This window comes from Trachurus japonicus, chromosome 22, assembly GCF_045865225.1.
Source record: "Trachurus japonicus isolate A0001 chromosome 22, Traja_1.0".
In the NCBI taxonomy this organism is placed as follows: domain Eukaryota; kingdom Metazoa; phylum Chordata; class Actinopteri; order Carangiformes; family Carangidae; genus Trachurus; species Trachurus japonicus.
The window spans coordinates 16,294,250-16,309,890 of record NC_140928.1 but is presented as its reverse complement, the minus strand read 5'-3'; the positions used below and the strand labels follow the sequence as shown (position 1 = coordinate 16,309,890).

Sequence of the window (15,641 nt, the reverse complement as noted above, 5' to 3'; positions counted from 1 at the left end):
TACTGTTTCTGTCATTCTTCTTTTGTCTCGTTCAGCAAAAACAATCGCAATCAACCAGCAGGGGAGAAACATATTCATAACATAGCCTTCATGACATCAAGCAGAGCCAGAGTAATCAGAGCAGCACCGAGAGCAAAGGACTGTTCCTCATCTGTCCTCCTTCTTTTGGCTGTCATGCACTGTTGACATTATTCTGGCACTGAAACTTCCTTTTGGCTACAGGGTTTTGTTTTGTTTTGTTTTCAGATAAATGTCCTCTATTTAAATCAGCCGTCCACTACAGTAAATCCACTGGATAAAGAGCAGCCTTGGTTTAACAGTAAAATGTTAAAGTCGTGCACAGCACAGCACAGCAGCATAAAAGGTTGAGCTCATTTCACCAAAGCCCAGGGAGCTGGAGCCAAAATAGCTCATGCCTGCAACACAGACACACGGTGCGACACAACACACGCACACACACACACACACACACACACAGACAACTCTGCTTGGTGTCAAGTTGAGCCAGTCAGCTGATGACATGTCAAGTCCAGCGAAACAACATGCAGGCAGCTGAAGGGAAGAGAGGGATGGAGAGTGGGGGGAGGAGGAGGAAGAAGACGGATTAGTTAGTTTTACCGTTGCAGAACTGGAGCAGTGATGAGGTGTCATACAAGCTGCTGTAGCTGGAAAACCCGTCCTCCATTCTCAACCTCTGCTCAGCTTCTCTCTGCTTCCTCTGTTATCCACCACTCCTTCGCTCTCTCCTGACTCCTCTGTCGCTCTCTCTCTCTCTCTCTCTCTCTCGCTGTCTCTCTCTCTCTCTCTGTGGTGACTCCCCTCCGTTAGTTTATCGTTCACTTGGCGTCCAAGGCGCTCCCTCCATTCACTCTGCACGGGTCAGGCTCCCTGGGTGAGTCACCATGGCAACCCATTCACTCCGATTATGTCATGTGAACTCCAACCCCTCTTCTTTTCCTCCTCTTATTCCTTCCCCCTTCTGACTCCAAAAAAAGAAAATGAAAAAAAAAAAGAGAAAAAGTGTTGAACTACAGCAGAAAACCACTCCTTGTTGAACTGACAGCCCCGCAGACCGCCAGAGACACACACACAAACACAAACACACACACAGGCAAGGAGTTAAGAGGCTGCTGGTGGTTTTGTTTTCCTCCCAAGCTTGTCCTCTCCTCCCTCTTTTCCCCTCCCTCTCTTCTCCTCTTGTCCTTCCTCTGTCTTCAGCAGAGGCAGCTGTGTGTCGTTAGCTCTCACTGATCTCCAGCAGAAAAACAGCTTTAAGAGGGCTTGAGCCGAGAGCACAGGGAAGCTCTGGCACAGACAGTTACTGCGAATGTGTGTGTGTTTTTGTGTGTGTGTGTGTGTGTGTGCGCGAGTGTGTATCAGGGGCTGTGTGTGGGTGAGTGTTTAGATAATGCTCGGGACAGCCCAGCCTTCCCCTGTCACACAGCGTGGACGAGTCAGAGCGCAGGGGGGCTGGGCCTGTCGGAAAGATCCTCCTCCTTTTGGTTGGTGAGAGAGCAGAGGAGAGATTAGAGGAAGAGAGGGAGGAGAGGAGGAGGAAAAAGAAGAGAGATGATGAGGACAGGAGAGAGAGAGGAAAAGATGAAAGAAGAGGTGAGGAAGAGATAGATAATGGAAGAAAGGGAGGGGCTGGAAATGTAATATAAAAGGAAAGGAGGAAAGAGGAGAGAAGAGAAGAGAGGAGCAGAGGAGAGGATAAGGTGAGAGGAGAGAAGAGAAGAGGAAAGAAGAGGGGAGAAAAGGAGACATGAGAAGAGGAAAGGAGATGAGGGGAGAAAAGAGAGGAAAGGACAAGGTAGAGGGGGAGGAGAGAGGAAAAGAAAACACAAGAACGAGCCGAATGGTAGAGAAGAAGGGGGATAGGTAGGATGAGGAGAAGAAAGGATGAAAGGAGAAGAGGGGAGGAGAGAGGAAGAGAGAGAACCATACAGGAGAGGAGAGGAGAGCAGTTGCCACCAAACATTTCAGCGACACACAGACACACTATGTCCTGCTATGGAGTCACACGGGGACACGACCATAACAAACTGGCATCGCGTCGTTCCAGCGGCCGCCACCAAACGGTGGATGTGAACGCAGCCAGAGGAGCTCGACTGTGGCTAAACATGATTATCATTCTGTCCTCTGTCTGTCTTATCTGGCCCAGTGCAGACGGCACAGAGACGGAGGGGATCCTTAAAACAAGGACAAGAGGGGGAGAGAGAACGAAGGAGAGACCAGGGGATTGATGAAAGAAAGAAATAAATGGAGTAGAGGGGGAGGGGGACGGAGGGTGAAAAAGAAAGAGAGAGTGCTTGAGGAGGGTGAGGGGTATGGCGAGGAGGTTCAAATTAAAAAGTGAACAGGGTGGGAGTTTAGAGAGGGGAGAAACGGGGGCTATCCCATAGAATAAAAAGGGGGGAAACTGGGTACTTCTTAATTCTGACTGGGGGTTTTGCGTATACATGTGAAGGGGGGCCTCTTTGCATTATTTATAATTCAAGCTTCCAGGGAGAAATAATAAGCCTAAAGAAGACAGAGTCTGTGGCCTATATTCATGTCGGAAACGCTCCCGCCTTTCTTCTCGGATCACAAGACGGAGGCGAAGAAATCACACAAAGGCTGGGATGCTCTGAAGGCAGCGGCGGGAGAGACCAGCGTGAAAGGATACATTTGTTTCTCACTGTTTTTAAAGTATCTCAGCAGAGGCGATCTAATCCGTCTCTGTGATGCTCTCTCTGTGCAGGTATCTGTCAGAATATCTACAGTCGTTTCTTCTTTCAAAAAAGGCGACCCGGCTGCATTTGACCTTTAACAGGGGGATTAAGCGGACGCAGCGCAGCACCTTTTTAACGGTAGACGAGTAAAGCCTTGATGCGTTTATGGTTCAATGCCACCTCCATGTTGTTGACCTCAGCCTTCTCTCTCTACGCCCTCAGGAAAACACAACACACATGCACTTATTACACAATAACATCAAGCCGGCCATAGATCCACCAAGCTCAGCAGCAGACAGGATTATGTGAGGAAACAAGGTGCTCATTGTGACGTACTCTAAGGTCAACGTTGCATTTGCACACTGCAACACTTGTTTTGTGAGATCACACGGATATTACAATTTCAAAACAACAAAAAAGTAAGATTTAGTGTCGACCTCTACAGCATTCGTACACGCTGCTCTTTGTGCGCACCTAGACTTAATGCTCTTACAGTGGCAATGTGTAAAAAAAAAAATGCACCAAAGTATTTGCATTTATTTGCAATTTGCATCCATCCATAAAACCATACAGCAGCCACCATATCCAGTGTTTTGATTCAGATACAGGGAGGAATTTCACGCAGCTCCGGGGCCAGAGTACAAGCAGCACACATTGTAAACATCCTTTGTGTTTTGTTCTGAAGACTGCAGGCGGCGTGGTGTTTTGTCTAAGAAGGTCAGATTACTGTAAAGCTCATTCTGGGAGCAGATTTGGGATCCAGATTAGGGACAGGTCTGGTTTTTGTGCGTGTGTCCGTGTCTCACGTGAGACAGCTAAAAACCAGGGTATATTCCCTCCAACATCCACCCCCATGGGTCTTTAAAAACCCCAACTACCGAGCAGCGGGTGGCAGGTGGTGGGACCGCTGCTGCTCTCTACCCCTCCTCACTCCAAACCTCCCCATTGTTCCCCCCCGTTCAGACCACCCGTCAGTGAATCCACTGGGTGCACAGACACACACGCTCCACTAGTACGACCTGCAGGTTCAGAGTACATGGTTAGATATCGTACCATAAACATCTGGCAGGGGCTGACGGTCGCTTGCCCAAGAGCACTTTAACAAGACTTGGCATCGGACCTCCTGAGCTTTCTCACCTGCCCTGCTGACGCTGTTTTCACAGCTTTTGTTTTTTTGGAGACACTTCAAGGTTGTACTCGAGCTGAGTGGGTTGCTCGTTTCTTTCTCCTTTTTTCCCCAGACAGAAACTGCTGACATTGTTTTATCCACAGATGATCAGTCAGTCTGTCAGTGGGCCAGGATTACACACAATCAAATCCAGAGCTGAGGAGGAGGAAATAAGGTCAATCCTTTGTACGATCCAGTCACCATCTGTGTGCCTGCCCTGATTATTGGGCTGCTTTGTGCCTTACACCAGATTAATCCAACCTGCAACCAAACCTGATTCATGCAAAACACTGAATATGGACAAAACCTATTGGGACACACGGGACAATAAATGGTCAGTGAAGCTGGCAATGTGTTGATGCTTCTCTGTAAAGACGTAGTTACACATTACAATACGGTAGTGATAGAGTAGCCAACCTTATCAGATAAGATTTACAAGGGCTTCTTCTTGACTGACTAAAGGAAGTGAGCGCACAACGTGTGTTTATCTTCTTCTGAGGGACTTGAAAAATGAGAGACGAACGTGTTAAATCTAAAATGCAAATGTAGCAGCAGGTAGCAAAGGTCACCCAGTGTGAGCTTGTGCCAAAGCAGAGCATGAGCCAGCAGCAGCAGAGAGAGAGAGAGAGAGAAAACCCTCACCATGAAACAAGTGTTGTTCATTTATTTCCCTGATGATAACATTCACATGGAGTTCATGACATTAACAGTCTGGTCATTAATGCCGACTCATTGTCTTACAGGGCATGCAGCAGCACTGAAAGACTGGAGGGCCAATTTTAATTTGACCCAATGTTATGTTTTTGTATCCATGCCAATAGTGCAGCTCTACAGATTACAGTTTTTCCATGAGACTGACATATCTCAGCATCTAATTTGGCAACTGCCATGAAATCTTTCATTGTTTCCAGAAATATTGCCATGAAATTTGGTTCATTACTAATCATCAGCCCCCTGTATTTGTAATTGATGCTGGTTAGAAATGGTAGCTAGCCTACTAGTAAACAATGGTCAAAACAGAAAGCATCTCAGCATGTGCTTGTTTGTATTTTGTCATTTCTCCCATAGAAACCTAATAGTTTTATCTTTTCATATCTTATCTTACCCTAGGCGCTGGTCAATAAACCCAGGATCGACTCTTAAAGCATGACACTGTGACATCTCATAACACAAACCAGAAACCAGCCCAGCAGTGAATGTAATTCTGTCCATGACTGACAGGTCCACTCTTTTTAATAACTGTCTGGACAGGAGAGCAGAGATAGAGGAACGGAGACACAGACTGAATGTGAGAGCGCAGAGAAAATCAGCTGGGCGACTCCTGAAAATACATCATTTCCCACCTGGTGGAGAAAATAACCTCTCGTTTCTAATACTTATCAGCATCGAGAGCAGAGTCCAGATTTATCATTGGATTATTAACTCTTATGCCCTCATGTTGGACATCATTAGCTTCAGGAAGAGAAGGCAAAGAGACTACATGTGTGGGCTCTGTTGTGGTGATTTCAGCTCATGATCCACTTATCCAGGTCCAGCCCAACATTAATTAGAGGTAAACTGACATGACCCTGTCTGCTGTGACTGAGTGTGTGTGAAGGACAGACAAATAGTTTTGTTTAACCCGGCAAGATCAACTTGAATCCGTAAAGAAGAGCCTTTGTTGAAAGTTTTTGTCATCATGAATTATGTGGTGGTAATGTGACCTAGTTTCAATGGGGGTGGGGGGGATCCAGCAGAGTGATAACATTTTATTCACAGCTCTGCATAATAAAAAGCACTTGGAGCTGCATTGGACTCTCACAGCATTATAAACAACGCATTCAAACCAACAATTTGATACATGCTCCATGGCTCATCCCAGTGAGGTCATCATCTCATTAAGTAAGACAGCTGTAGGGACAGCAGTGAGCTGAGGGCTAGCTTTAGCTTTAGCATGCTTACAGTCTTATAATGAGTGCTGTGCATATGTGAACTCTGCACACCATCTTAGTTTAGGGTGTTGCTATGTTAACATTAGCTTATTGGAACTAAACAGTCACCAAATTAGACTGTTGTGTGTGTGTATCACGATGGCTCTAGATGAAAACTTTGGAGATCACCATAGTTATTAAAATTCAACCTGAGAAATGAACGTACAGAAGTTCACGTGACGCCAATCAATAGAATATTTGGCAGTTACCATAAAAGTAAACCTCATAGTGGCACTAAAGGAAAAGTTCGAGAATCAATAAAGTCATCAGGATGTATCCTCTGGGGACTGTAAGTGTTTGGCTTTTCAGTCTGGAGCAAAGTGGTGGCCCAACAGATCAATACTACCAGCCACAGAGCTTTTTGCATGGCTAAAAATGTTCCGTTCATATTGCATGCAAATGTGTATCAATACTTTATTGAGCCATCTGCTGCACCAAACTCTTCTAAAAATGAATATTTCAGCAGAAGTTCCCAACAGAAGCAGGTGACTTATATACTGTAGATTGTAAATCATGTATTTTGTTGTGTTTTGTTGTTTTCAGTGCGCAAAACAAAGATAAGGCCACAGCATGAAAGTAAACTGCAGCTTCACAGTGCAGTGTACTAGTGTGGGCCACACAAGCAGCTGCAATGCCAAATAATGATGTTATGATTCAGTAAAACTGGGTCACCACTTGTGTTTTTAGTGCAGTCTTTTGGACATGGCCCCTAATAGCATTATGCATGTAGGACTCCACTGCCAGACTCCGTAATATCTACAAAGACCCACATTTACCCAAATTTAAGAATTTGAAGGAGTCGTGGAAATATGATGCACTTTTCAAGAGTCACAAGATTGGTTAAATGAAACCATATTTTTCCCGTTTATGCAGCGATACTGATTTTTACTCTGTCAGTGGATCATTTTGTGTTTTCATCAGTCCTCTATGACTAGATGCTTGACCATTGCTTAAGAATAAAGATACATACAGTAAATACAGGCACTGATGTGGTGCTGCAGCTACAGTCACAGTAAGACAAAATACAGTCAAAGCGTTTGGTGGCTCAGGCATGAAAAACAGCAAATCCTGTCCCCTGTTAAATCTCTATGGATGCTGCGTCAAAGCCAGACTTTATAGGAGAGAGACAGTGGAGGCATGCAAGCGTAGAAGAGGAGAATCTGCTTTTGGTCTGTAAATAGCTGCTAATCCTGAGGCTGTAGAGCAGTGTTACAGGTCCTACTCCAGCTCCTCTTCCCTGTCCTGTGAGTGGTATGTATAACCCTGTCAATCACAGGGTAAACATAGCATGCTCTTCCTATGGCACGGGGTTAATATCCAACACCCTATTTGGACTGTCCAAAATAAATACTTAGTATCATCTTGGTTTCTGTTGAGTTTTACAATAGGTGTGTTCAGTGTGAGTCAGCAGTTGTAAAGCCACATATTTGCCATTTTTCAAATGCACTGAGTTTTGATTTACGGGTTGTGGTAAACCTAACTTGGCTGAATGACAAATTACATCTCTACCATGAATTGAATGGAGTCCATTAATGGAAGCTACACCATCATAGTCAGCGAGCAACAAGAACCCCAAACTGCGTGTCAATAAAGACACAGGATGCAATCTCAAGGGTTCATTTAAAATATAAAGTGTAATCTTAAGTATAAGATTCTGCTGAGATCCTGATAACATGCTGAGTAAAGTGATTAAAGTATTCAGATCCTTTACTTTATCACAAATAGCAAAGAAACTACTTCGTAACAGTGAAAGTGTACTGCATTCAAATTTTTCCTCAAGTACAAAACAAAAATAGTTACTGTGCAGAAAAACAGCAACTTGCAGTGTGATGTTAGTAAATTATATTTCTGATTACAGTATGTCTTTGGTGTTTGGTGACGTTTGAGCTAATTATAGCTTCTGTATTCTGCTGGGTAACTTAATCTATATTATGCAGTGCACCATATTTTATGAGGTCATCATTGATTTTGTGTGTAAAATGTTATGTGTAGCTGTTACTAAGATGAGGGCGAGTAAATAGCAGCGTACCATATTCCACTATGAAATATAAGTATAGTTAAGTGCAAGTGCAAGTAGCCCAACATGAACCTAAGCACTTTATGAATTGTGGTTAGTTTACAATTTATGACTGATTGAGAATTGTAGAAAATGAACACAAACTCAAACAAGGTTTAAATGACAATCTAAGCCATTGAATAGTAACACTGAGTCCAAAGAGTGACTCACTCTCTGACAACTGAATAACGACTTTTAAGTGAATTACTAAAGGCAGTGCTTTTAAAAAAGGTGAACCCCTAATCCAAAAGTGGAGAGAAAAGAAGTCCCTGTGGGTTGTACAAAATATATAACCCAGTGTTAGGAAACAATCTTCCACATCCAACTTTTCTTTTTCCAGCCGTACAGTAGTTTCATCTTTTATGGACCGTATCAATACGCCTGTCTCTGTTGAGAACACACAGTAAGTCCCTCATTGAGTCCCCGTCTCGAGTCAAGTCAGTTTTATTTATGTGGTTCAAAATCACACATCTCTCTCAAAGGGCCTCGAAATGTGTACAGCGTTCAACGGCCTCTATATTTAGACCCTCAATTTGGATTAGGAGAAACTCTTCTAAATCCTTCCTTCAAGAGGGAGAGAAGGGAGCGAACTACAAAAGAGGAGGACTCCGTCTTCCAGGAGAGAGTGGGCAGACGTGCAAAATAGATATGGCACATGTGCCTAGAACAGGATTAGATTTTCATTGAGCGCACAGGCAAACACTCTGAGGGACTGACATGCAGATGGTCACAAGGAGACTATTATACCGTATAAATTCATGACACTGTATCAAAGCTTATTACTTGAGCTTTGCATCCGTGTCAACCTCTGGTACCTCTTCCTGCCTTCCTCCCTCATACCTCATACCTGACCTCCTCGCCTACACACTAATGGTGCCATAGAAGTGGGGGAAAGGGGTTATAAACCACACCGAGCTCTAATCTATATGTTAATGAGGCATAACTTGGATGGAAAAGTAGAATAGGATTGGTGTAGTTCATGGGATGGGAATCTACTAATGTGGACTGGAGTGTGACCATTAAAAAGCAGCAGAAAAAACAGCAACTTGCATCTCAGTGGGAGACGCTGTAATTCGTCAACCTCCTACGTTTCTGAAAATGATCCATTCATCTTAAAAGGATGGTGATCAACACAAGAAAAATCCAAGAGTGCTATGGCGTGTAACATGGACACACACTGTGCAAGGCAGAGTGTGTGCTGTGTGTTCTCTCAAGCGTCTACAACATTAATCACATTTGACTTGGCCGCTGAAACATCCATGTACACCCTTCCCCCCATTTCCTGAACAACCAAGAACTCTGCTCCTTCTCCATCTCTCTCTGTACAAGCTACATAGAACATACATGTATGTGAAATGGCCATGGGTGGAAAACCCATACACCATCTGCACTGTGTTATCTTTAACTCACTTTTCATGCACCACCACCCACGGCCTCGCACCGTAAATTCTCTTTTGTCTCTTAAATTGATAAGCTTTCCATTTCATGTTATTCTTTTTTCTTTTTTATCTTTACTTAATTTTTCCTGCATCAATTGACTTTTCCTCTTGCACTTGCCGATCTCTCCTCTCCTGTTCCTTTCAAAGTCAAAGCAACTCAGTCCTCCAATCGATATCGCCTAAAATAAACTCTGCTGAGGAGATCTGCCATCTGCTTTCTCCTGCAGAGTTGGCTCCAATGCATATGTTGTGCCAGTCACGTTTCCCTCTATGTCTTCATTGTCAACTGCAGGTGACTGTGTTGACACCTGTGTGACAAATGACCCATTTTCAGCCAGTTTGTTAACATGAGAAATAGGTTTGACATCAGCGCAGCTACTTGTCCTCATATTCGGGACGCAGATGGAGGGCTGACGTCAGTGGGCCATGACGCTGTCTTCATCTCTCATCTGCATTTTTGAACACAGTCACTCCAGCCTATACACACATATAGTAATGCAGGCGGTGGAAACTGGATGCTGATGGTTTTTCTGTCACATAAAGACTTGTCAGCTTCCACTGATACCTCCATTAGTCTCAGTTACATGAAATGCAGCAGCCAGTGCAGCTTTTCATTTTTTCCACCAGAACTGATCGGCTTGGAGACAGCCACCGCTTCTCTCCTCGTCCCCTTCATCCGCCCTACTCCTCCACATCCCTTATTCATTTCTGACTCACTCCTCTCTGGTCGTATCTCATTCTCTCCACTTTACTATCTTATCTCCTTTTCTATCAACCGCTCCTATTTAATCCTTTTTTTCTATTTAACTTCCCACTTTTTATGATACTCTGCCTTGCCTTCACTCAGTGAGCACGATACCATCCATAAAGTAGGCTAATACTGACACCTGCAGGACACATGTTGAACTGCAAGTTTATATTGCGCTTTGCTGCAAGTATAAAGGACTCCAAATGTGTTTATCGAAATAAAAGCCAAATCTGGAACTAACACATTACTGTCTCGAAACCGTCACAAATAGGACCTAATTAGATCCTATCCTATAACTACAAAACAGTTAAAATCTTAAAGGATAAATGTCCCATTAGGATAAAACAGTATTTAAATCATCAGTAGATTATTTGCACTTTGACTTTGTGACAACAGAGGTGTTGACAACACAATTTGGACTAAAATGTGGTTTGTGAACTGCTCAATGAACCCACTGAAACTGTAGCTAAAAAACTTTCTAGACTCTCAAGCCGCTGGGCCACATTTCCAAACTGTTTATTTCTACAAGTGCTGTTTTGTTCAGATGACTGGCCTCAGCATGTAAACCTCCTGTTAACCTCTTCAATGCCAACGGTTCTTGGATTTTTGGTCCACCTTTGCACAGAAATCTGTTTTTTTTTTCTTTATTTCCTCAATACTTCACATTAAACCAGTCCTCGGCCTATACTTAGCACGGTGATGCTGTAACAATACTTGGTTTTAATACAGGTTCAAAGAAAAACGTAGGGAGTGGAGTTCTACTTTCCAAATTCACCAAATGCTTGAATAAAAGTAATGAGACATCTCATTAAAACATCGCACAAAAAATGTACTTGTACAGATGAATAATTGATATCTTTCATTAGATTTTTTTTTCCCGATAAAGCAGCCACATAAGATAAAACATTGCTTTCCAAAAAACAAACCCAGGTTCACCAGTAGCATCAACATCCTCCTCGGGGATGGAAAGAGGCTGTGCAGGTGTGTGCAACATGTGCTGAAGAGGAGGTTAAAGAAGGCAGAGGAGGACCACAAAAGGAAAGTGGAGGAAGCTGCAGCACAACAACATCAGAGAGATGCGGAAGGGGATAAGGAGCATCACCGGCTGTGGAAAAATACTTTAAATGTGTCACTCTGTAAAGCTACACAGGAGAGCATTTCATTAAAGTGGAGCAAATAAAGGCAGGAGGTGACATGAGGATGCTTCAGTGTGTCAGTCAAGATTCACAGTGATTCAGCCTATCAAGCTTGATACCATTTCCTGGCAAATGCATTGGGGAATTATATGATGTGATAACCGAGGTGCGGTCAGAGAGTGGTCAGCTGCCTATCAAATGCAATTACCACAGACTTGTTTGTTGTCGCCAAGGCTGTGGTTTATGTAACTGACAAAGATCAAACAGTTCTTAAACTGCTCAGTGATGTTCAATTACACCGAAGAAGGAACCATGCATGGATTTAGCCAGAGAGGAAACAGGAAAAAGAGGGGATAAAAGGACAGGGAGGGAAGATAGAGAGGAGTAGGAGGCGGAGGTGGAGGGGAAAGGGAGAGAGAGAGTGAAACATGAGCAAGTGAAAGAACTAGACAAGGGAAAGGTTTCTATTTTTAACTGATTGTTTCTGTTCGTCTGTCAGCTGGGTGGTAGTAATGCTCCAGCTCCTCTGTCAGCTTGGCTGCACTTGAGGGAAATGACCCTTCACTTAATGCTTTGCTGCCACAAACACACAAACACACACACATGTAGGCACTCACACATGCACACTCAGGCACCTGCACACATACACACAACACACCGTTGTAGCTTCTGGCTACGCAGACCTGGAACAGCCAGGTCACATGCAACACTGTGCAACAAGTGGAACGGCAGAGCAGACGAGAAGTAGTAGCCTACAGCTTTGATAGGAATCTTGAACCTCCAGCCAGCCGGGCCTCCTTCCTCTACTGTCTCTCTCTTCTTTCTTTTTTTTTATTTTATTCTCAACATGTCTCTGATTAAAACTTATGCAAAGTCACTCTACATTATTTTTGATGAACCCAGAGGAGAATCGCTCCAAGTTTCCATATAAGGGCCCAAACCGAACCGGCTCCTCTTTGGGGCTGAATGCTTGCTGGGTGAGCTGTCCCAGTGGACGGCTTAGACTAAAACAGGATGGGCTGAGAAAGACCCCCACCCTAAAACACACACACACACACACTCTCATACACACACGCAGATTAGAAGTCCAAACAATTTTCAGACAAGCATGCAAACGTGCACCTCATATCTCTTTTGAACATCTACACATACACACGCACAAGACTCATTCAGACTTCACGTTTCGTCTCACCCATTGGTAGCCCCTCACAGTCAGACATGGTCACAGAGGGTGAGGGGGATCAGGACAGTGTCTTCTCTTGTTGTCTTGAGTCTCTGCGGTCTGTTGCTTGTGTAGGTGCCTCCTTGTTTTTGTAACTCTGGTCAAACTCTCTGTTTTAGCCGATTAGCTGTTTGGCTCTCCCCGTGTTTAGCTTTCTTGCTTTACTCTCTGTCTCCTTGTCCTCCCCCTCTCTCCTTCTCTCAACAGTCTGACCAGTGGCCAGTAGATATGCCAATCAAACATCACACACTGTACTATTGGTTACTAAATTTGTAACAAACACTTCTCACTTGGGATAATGTTTCGTTTAGATATGGCAGGCATTTTTGGATATGATTTCATCCACTTTCTCACACATATCTCACTATTAAAGCCACATGGAAGAAAGAAAGTTAGTTATTTTTTCACAGTCTGTAGCAAAACAAGTTTTCAGTCAGTTTTCACTCTCACAACCGCAGCATGAAAGTTTTATTTTCCCCAAACCTTTCCCTTAAGCCTGTAACAGTAAAGAGTAAACTTATGTCCCTTTGGGGACACGTTGGCCCAGACCTGGCACTGGAGACTAAAAGTTCTGTTTTTTTCCTTTTACCTTTTTAGTAGCAGTAACTTTTGTTTCCTGTCAGGGGCGCTAGTGTCTCATTGAACAGTATCTCTCCCTTATGTTGAGAAAAATTCTTTGTTTTCTTCAGCTCCTCAAGCGTCCTGGTTACCAAGAGATTTCCTGGGTCAAGTAACTCTGTACTTAGGACAGCAGTTTTAACTTAATCTCTGAGTTCTGTTTTATTTCCTCTAAATAAAAAGGAGCCGTGTTTATAGTCAGTTGCTATTTCTTCAGACAGCCAGACAAGCAGAGTAACACAGATTAAGTTCTCTTTTTTGCAAAGATGTGATGCTAAGAGGCAACATAAGGGGAAAAGCAGGGAAATCGAAGATCGCAGCCAGCTTTGTCTCTCCTTCCAAATCCTTTCATAACAGAGGAGACAAAGAAAAGTGCTCAACAGGCACTTGATAATGCTGTGCAGGTCACTGACTCACTAGAGCGCAAAAATGTTCCTCAGAAAGAAAAAAAAACTTAACGCTGTGCAGCTTTGATTAAGCTCACCGCCGACCTTTTCCACACACTCATTCCTGCATTACTTTTCAGCTTACTCAGCTGACCCTTTGTCACTTGACTGAGAGGATTATCACGAGGGAAGGGTCCAGCATGTGACTAAGTGGGGTCAGATGGTAGACTTGTCCAGCAGCACCAGTGTCACAGAGGTTATGGATTTAGTGTTAGGGGGCCGGTGTTATCTGGAGAGTTGAGAGGGAACACAAGGGGCAGAGATGTAGAGGGGGGTTCCTGATCCATTATCTGTTCCCAGACCTGTCAGTGACCACAAGCCCCCACCCCAAACCCAACACAGCACCCCAGCATTCACACCCAGGACCAGGACTTTGATGTTTGATCACCAACTCTTATTTGCAGAAGAGCTTGAAGGCCCTTCTGCAAACGTAACCTAAGCCTTCACCCCAAAGAGACCTCTTGACCCCTCATGCTCAGGTAAACAGAAAGTGGACCATCCACCACTGTGACTATTTTTACCATAGTGATCACACGTAATTACTTCATTTGAGGCAACTTACTCAAGAGTCCAGATTGTGGCGCCAATTATGCTCAATTAGGTTGTAAAGCAGCTTAATGGGGGTTTCAGTTCTTGCAGTGGTTATAAACATTGCACAGTTTATTTGAATACAAGAAACTGAGGTCCGGTAGGTATGAGGAGAAGCAGGAAATCTGGGAACACGATTCAGTGCCCATTGCAATAACCTGGGTATTGTAAAACCTCTGCCCACCTCTAGTTGGAGAGTTTGCTTCATAGACTTGTTAACAGTCACATATCTGAAGCATAGCCAGAATCTGATTATGGCAACTACTTGCTAAAGTACACAGCCTTTTTAAGAAATAATGGCACTCATCAAGAGTCATTGCTAACACACTGACCTTAATTAAGTATAACAGATAAAGCTTTTGTCTTTATTTAAATCCAGGAGAACATTAACATTAACATTACAAACTGGTGCTACAGTGATAAAGCCCTGATAGCAGAACAATAAGGAGCAATTAAGAGCCATGAGGCTGTAGGGAAAAGTATTAGTCAAAACAACTATGGCAACAACAAGAGGACATTCTTGTGGGCTGGAGGACTAAAGGTGCACACACCTAGCTAGAAAGTCATTCTGATGATTGCTTATCCTACTTATAATGTGTGAGAAATTAAAAATGCAGTGATGTTTAAGATCCTGTTCACTCAGCTTGCAAAGTGGTGAGGTTGCATTTATCAAGAACAACAACAGCACCAAAACCACTTCATTACAGATGTCAGCAGAGCTCTCCATACAACAGACGGCAACAGTGCAATTCACACACAATAACGATGAACAAGTTAACGCCTTGATGTTAAACTGATGCGGACTCACCTTGAACTCTGTGAAGCCACGGGTCTTCGAGTTGCTTGGAGAGCTTTGAGATGTTCCCCCACCATTTCAACAGGTAACTTGTCCCCGATGATCCCCGACAAACACAAAACACCTCCACACACCAGTCGAGGCGGTGTTTTCCCTCCAAAAGTCGACAACATCTCTGCACCTGCATTTACCCCTGTCACTCAGGTGTGGTGTTATTGTCTCTCTTTGGGCTTTGTGTAGTGTTGATAAACTATGGGACACGTTTGTTTGTTTACAAAACGTCTGTTTTGGACTGAAGATGGCAAATTTGTTTGTATCTTTAGACGAAATAGGCTTCGTGTCGATTTTAGGCACGTGCACGCCATTTTTTTTTACGTCCAGGTGGTGCGTTTAAAATTGGGTGATACCACTAAATCCTCTCTGGGGGGGTTAAACCCTTAGGAGCCATAGGAAAAAAACATTTTCTCTCTGCTCCTGCTTAAGCCCAAGTCAACAAAGTTTGTAATTATGGTTAGCAAACGATATTGATTTTATGTGAAATTGTTAATATCTGCATTTTCTGGCCATTTCCAAAGCCGTTCAAAATTAACCTGTGCAAATGGACGCCCCCGTAGCCTAATGGACTGTTCCACGTATTACATGACAGTTGCGCAGAACACACCTGACAGATCAAATGTAGCCAACCAAACCAAAGGCCTACCTGACTGCAACAAATTCTTACACACAACCAAACGTGGCCT

At 43.7% G+C, this 15,641-nt stretch overlaps 1 protein-coding gene across 14 annotated transcripts in view; it reads right to left on the bottom strand.

Moving 5' to 3' along the window:
• The window catches only part of eml1 (EMAP like 1), a 53,370-nt gene extending 40,727 nt beyond the window's left edge, over nt 1-12,643 (bottom strand). For 4 of the 14 annotated variants that reach the window (XM_085768315.1, XM_085768316.1, XM_085768322.1 and 1 more), the window contains exon 1: nt 12,424-12,643. In XM_085768315.1, the coding sequence (XP_085624441.1) occupies nt 12,424-12,451 (28 nt within the window). In that variant the 5' untranslated portion in view covers nt 12,452-12,643. Of the gene's footprint in view, nt 1-618; nt 1,379-12,423 lie in introns of those variants that run through there. The other 10 variants (XM_085768312.1, XM_085768317.1, XM_085768319.1 and 7 more) reach the window with 3 other exon arrangements.
• Nucleotides 12,644-15,641: the final 2,998 nt, after the last annotated feature.